Source organism: Octopus bimaculoides, chromosome 6, assembly GCF_001194135.2.
Source record: "Octopus bimaculoides isolate UCB-OBI-ISO-001 chromosome 6, ASM119413v2, whole genome shotgun sequence".
Lineage (NCBI taxonomy): Eukaryota > Metazoa > Mollusca > Cephalopoda > Octopoda > Octopodidae > Octopus > Octopus bimaculoides.
In genome coordinates this window covers 95,572,066-95,577,819 of record NC_068986.1, presented here as the reverse complement: position 1 = coordinate 95,577,819, position 5,754 = coordinate 95,572,066, and the positions used below count along the sequence as shown (strand labels likewise).

The window sequence follows — 5,754 nt, the reverse complement described above, 5'->3', positions numbered from 1 at the left end:
GAGAGAGAGAGAGAGAGAGAGAGAGAGAGAGAGAGAGAGAGAGCTTAATTCGAAGTAAGGGTTGCTTTACAGTTAATTGTTCACTTACCGTAGGTAATCACTTCCCGTAGGATTTGATGTAAATCCAGATTTCTCGGTAGCAAGTCCCGAACGAAAACAACCAGATCTTCCGGGGACGTGATAAGGTCTTCGATCTGCACATCGGTGAAATGATCTTCAACATTATCGTCATTTGAATGGTGCCCATTTAATCCACGTGTAACATCTTTTTCTGTAAAGTGTTTACTTTTCTCCCATGTAACATTGTTTTCGTTCGTATGATGTTCAATTCCCACAGCCTCTTCGTTCGTAAAATCAACATTGTCTTGCCGTTTTTCAATGCCTCTTTGAACAGAGGATTCGCCAGTCCAGCGTGTTGAATGGACGAATCTGTTCTTTACAGTATCCAGGAATTTTCGGGTTTCTTCCCTCGTCTTAATACGAGGGTAAGAAAATGTGGCGATCAACCGTGAACCGATCAAGCGTCGGTTGACAACGTGGGGTTTGTTGAGCCAGACAAGAATAGCGGCAACGAAACCGGACTCAGACTTGGCTGATGTAGACTCTGAAGCTTGTCGAAGTGGACATTGCAGACATTGTGGACAATGCGACCATTCTGGTGTCGTCATCTTGGTAGTTGGCTTCGTTTGGTCAGTTTTGTTTATATCGTTCTTACACATACACAAGACATGACACCAAAGGCATGATGCAAGACAAGGGAAATAACTCTAAATGCCTATTCTATTATCTCCCTTCACTCTAATGTAACTATTCAGAAGTTACTTTCATACTACAATCAACAAAATGAGGGAGCTTAGTGGTTGCTCGATCTGCTAGAATTAGCAGCTAAATATTCCTGAAATCTCACCCGATTGTCTTAACTAAATAAGGAATACGTAAAAACAAAAACAAAAAAAACATAAAGCATCTATCCATCCACGTATGCATACATACATACATACATACATACATACATACATACATACATACATACACAAGCAGTGCCTGCATTATGCTACTTTCTCGTCACAAAAATGAATAATTTTTGAGTCGAATTGTAACATGTGATGAGAAATGGATCCACTACAACAACTGTAAAGGTTCAGCACAATGGTTGGACAAAGACGAGCCACCAAAACACAGACCAAAAAGCAAAATTCATCAAAAGAAGCTGATGGTGTGTGTTTGGCGGTCTGGCGCAGGTGTGATCCATTATGATTTCATTAAACCTGGCTCATCAATCACGGCCTAAGTATACTGCAGCCAACTGGACCAAATCATGCAGAAACTTACAAAAAAACCCCAAAAAACCCCCAGCCTAGATTAGTCAACAGATCCACTCCTATTTTATTGCAAGACAACGCCAGACCACACATCGCAAAAATGACATTGGCGAAACTACAGGAGTTCTCCATCATTCACCTTACTCACCTGATCTTGCCCTCACTGACTACCACTTCTTCCAGAATTTGGATAATTTTTTGATAGGAAAAAAATTTAATTCCGACGATGCTGTAAAACAGGCCTTCCAAGATTTTATTGACTCTAGATTGCCAGGCTTTTACAGTTCCGGGTTGGACAAGCTACCGCTGAAATGGCAAAAGTGTATTGATAATATGGTTGCATACTTTGATGAATAAAACTATTTCTTGTATTTATAAAACTTAACAAAATTTTTTTTTCTTTTCTACAATTTTCATACTTGATGACCACATATATATGCTGTGTGGTAAGAAGCTTGTTTCTCCAACCACGTGGTTACGGGTTCACTCCCACAGCATGGCACCTTGGGCAAGTGTCTTCTATTATATCCTCGGGTCTACCAAAGCCTTGTGAGTGGATTTAGTAGACGGAAGCGAAAGGAAGCCCGTTGATTATATATGTATATATATATATCAGAGGCGACTCCAGGTGATCAACGTCATTCGGGCTCATAACAGATTTCGCATAAGGCATATGCCCGCTCGAAGAATTTCACATTTTTTCGTCTTATTTCTAGCCCCAAATGGCTTATTATTTTTTTTATATCTGGCACTATGTCTTTCTCTATTTCTAAGTTAAGGGCAAAAATAAAGCAACTCTGCAAAACACAACTGCTCTTTACATATAGACGCACAGAATAACAACAATCAAATAACGACAGCAGAGTGCACAACAAACATTAGCGATCTGTCGCCTTACTCTTGACAAGAGATGCCAGTTAGTATTTTACACCTCCCAGGCTCGTTCGTTGTTGAATAATTTTTCGTTCCTTTAAGAATGCTGTAAAACAGAAACTTTTCATAGATTGGAATACAGATCCTAATCTCTATAGAAATTTATTGTTTCAAGGAAACATTGAATTTGAATTACTTTTAATTTTTACGATTATAGATAACAACTCGGGCTGTAACTTCTGAGTCCGAGTCAGGTGCATGTGAACGATGTCGAGAGAAGGTCTGCTACGAATGATATTTTTTGACACAGGGCACCTCTAAGACGACCACCAGACGCTGAACGAAAATAAATAAACTGCGACCAGGCTCAATAAAAAGAGCCCAAGTTACTGGCTACAATTACATACTTGAAGTTAGTGTTGGCAGAAATTAAATCAGCTTGTAAATACGCGTTTCACTTTACTAAATTTATATTCGGGCTAAGCTCGAACAACCCAAGTGCCGGAGTCGCCACTGATATATCTATGTGTGAGTGTCTGTGTTTGTCTCCCCATCACCACTTGACAATCGATGTTGGTGTGTTTACGTCCCCGTAACTTAGTGGCACGGCAAAAGAGAACGATAGAATAAGTACCAAGCTTAAAAAATAAGTACTGGGTCGATTCATTCGACTATAAAATTCAAGGTGGTACCCCAGCATGGCCGTAGTCTAATAGTTGAACCAGGTAAAATGACACACGCACACACTTATACCTACACTCGTACACACACACACACAGGTGCATACACACATATGTAGGTTCGTAGCTAAGTGGATAGGGTGTAAGGCTCACGATAAAATGATGTGTTCGCTTTTTGGCCCGGGAGGCACGTTGTGTCATAGAGCAAGGCCCTTCATTTCACTTTGCTGCAGTTTACTCAGCTGATATGAGTACCAGTCGGATGTTAATGTAGCCCCTTCTCTTTCCCGCTGTGACATCGTGGTCGTTCCGCTGGGTCAAGAATGGGAAGGTCGAGAGCGACTCTAAGTCCACTCACAACTATATAGACTCCGTTTAAGAATTAGAGAAAGAATGATGTATATCACTAAGCTATACTAGCTTGCACGTAGTTTATATATATACATATAAAATACAAAATGGGACAAGAACGCAAAACATCCGGACAGTTAGGTGATACAAAGAAGGACAACAAAACATCTATACAGACGATACAAAGAAAACAAGGACGGGTCATTCGGAGTTTTCTTTCATCAGTCGAGTTCCAGATTATCGTCGCAATCTCAGCTGATTATACTCGAGATTGCTCCAATCTGGCCAGCCCCAAGGAAAAACTAAGCTAAGAGTATTATAGATAAAATCCAGGCTACATGTGTTTCATAGTTAGCAGAAGCTCTGAGGTGGTCAATTATCGAAACGATGGGTAGAACGAAAGCTGCTTTTCGGGCCAAGGATACTTTGATTATAAGAAGTTTATACTGTCGCTGGGAGATTTCGTGTTAACTCATTGGGAATTAACCTGGATTTTACCTACTCCATTCCCTAATTTTTGAATGTTTATTCGCATAACAACCCCAGTTGCTAACCGTGAACTATAAAATTAACTTTCTGCGTCGATAAACTACAAATGTTCCTGAAAGTTGTTTTATTTTATATCTTCTACGGATTGCTTGAAGCTCACTAGCTTCGTACACCTTGATCCTTAGATCTAATCTTTTCATATCCACCCATCCATCCATCCATCCATCCATCCATCCATCCACCCATCCATAAACTGACCATGAAACTAATACACTTTGTTGTTCCCTCACCTGTTCCTATCTTCTGTTTTTGTTTTTTGTACAATTTTGAACTAAACACACGCACGCACGCACGCACGCACGCATACGTACGTACGTAATACGTATGTATGTATGTATGTATGTATGTATGTATGTATGTATGTATGTATCTTTTACCTTCTAATTGTTTCAGTCATTAGACTGCAGCCACACTGGGGGTGGGGGCACCACCTCGAAAGGTTTAGTGCAATAAATCGACCCCAGTACTTTTTCTATCGGTTTTTTCCGCCGTGCCACTAAGTTACGTGGACGTAAACACAACAACACCGGTTGTCAAGTGGTGGTGGGGGACAAACACTTACACAAAGACACAGACATAGATATATACAGACACACACACACATACATATATACGACGGGCTTCTTTCAGTTTCCATCTATCAAACCCACTCACAAGGCTTTGGTCACCAGCCCCAAAGTTCCAGGCGCTGAAAAAGAACCCGGATCCAGGTGGTTACACAGCAACACCTGCGCCAAATCATTCACCTAACGGCTCAATAAAATCTCTGCACTAAGATCCCACCGCATCATTCTCGCTATCATTGACAATCCCAACGTGTTGCACGGGGTAGTAGACCCGTTTTTTCTATTTGTCTTTATTGACAATGTCATCGTCGTGTCATCAATGTTTTTCCTTTTTTTTATATTTCTCTATAACAGGTTTGTCTGGTTTCATGTTAAGTTGTTTTAGATGTTTCATTAATGATATTGTATATTCAGTGACCTAAATCTATAGTTTTCTTTTGACCCGGACAGGAAACAACACTGCGTTTAGAAAAGAATATTGTCGATTGAATCAATCTCGAAATGTCATTGTTATCTAATTTTATCGATCCCTTGAAGGAAGAGAGTGTGTTTTGAACTCAAGATGAAGACGTAGTAGCAATGCTTATTGTAGGAATATAATAAATCTAGTCATTAGACTGGATTGTCTTTAGCCTTTTCGTTACCATTTTTCTGTTAGCACACACTGCCTTTGCTTCAATTAACTTTGAAAATAACGAAGAATTTCGTAAAATAACTTTGTTATTATTAAGATAGTGTTACTCAAATTTCGTCGAGGTCGACTTTGTCTTTCATTCTTTCAGGGTGGATACAATAAATACCAGTGAAACACCGGGAATGGTGTAATCGACTAATCCTCTTCTGCAACATTTTAGGTTTTGTGCCTATAGTAGAATTATTAAGGATAATTTAGGATTATTAAAATGGTGTTTGGAACATAAATTAGTGGGAAATTTTGATTGAGACTTAATGTACGTAGATCACTTTAAAATAAGTTTCCTTCTTAGAACAATAGGCGGTTTCAAGCGCGTTGATACCGAAAGGTGTAAGGTTTTTAACGGAGATTTTTACTTTAGATTATCAACCCGTATTATTTTATCAACTCTCATTAGGATAAAAAAAAGGCAAGTTTGATCTCTACTGAATTTGAACTCGAAACGTGAAGGCATACTTGAGACTAAATAATTCAAGCTTTCAGTATCAGTTTGTTATTAATATATAATCTTGAATACATAAACGTACATAGGTACATATATACATACAGACATACAGAATAATGCATACATGCATACCGTGATATGGCTGTGAAGCATATTTGGATAAGTGTTATACAGTGTTTAAGACATCTGATATGGATCTCAATACGAAATGACAAGTCAAATACACAAGTGCGTGCACACACACACACACACACACACACACACACACACACAC

The 5,754-nt window shown here is 39.2% G+C and overlaps 1 protein-coding gene across 1 annotated transcript in view; it reads right to left on the bottom strand.

Moving 5' to 3' along the window:
- Window positions 1-784, bottom strand: part of LOC106870356 (probable tRNA (uracil-O(2)-)-methyltransferase) — a 21,877-nt gene extending 21,093 nt beyond the window's left edge. Inside the window, exon 1 of the mRNA XM_014916390.2 lies at window positions 89-784. Coding sequence (XP_014771876.1) covers window positions 89-719 — 631 coding nt within the window. The 5' untranslated portion in view covers window positions 720-784. The remainder of the gene's footprint in view (window positions 1-88) is intronic.
- Between the last annotated feature and the right edge of the window lie 4,970 nt (window positions 785-5,754).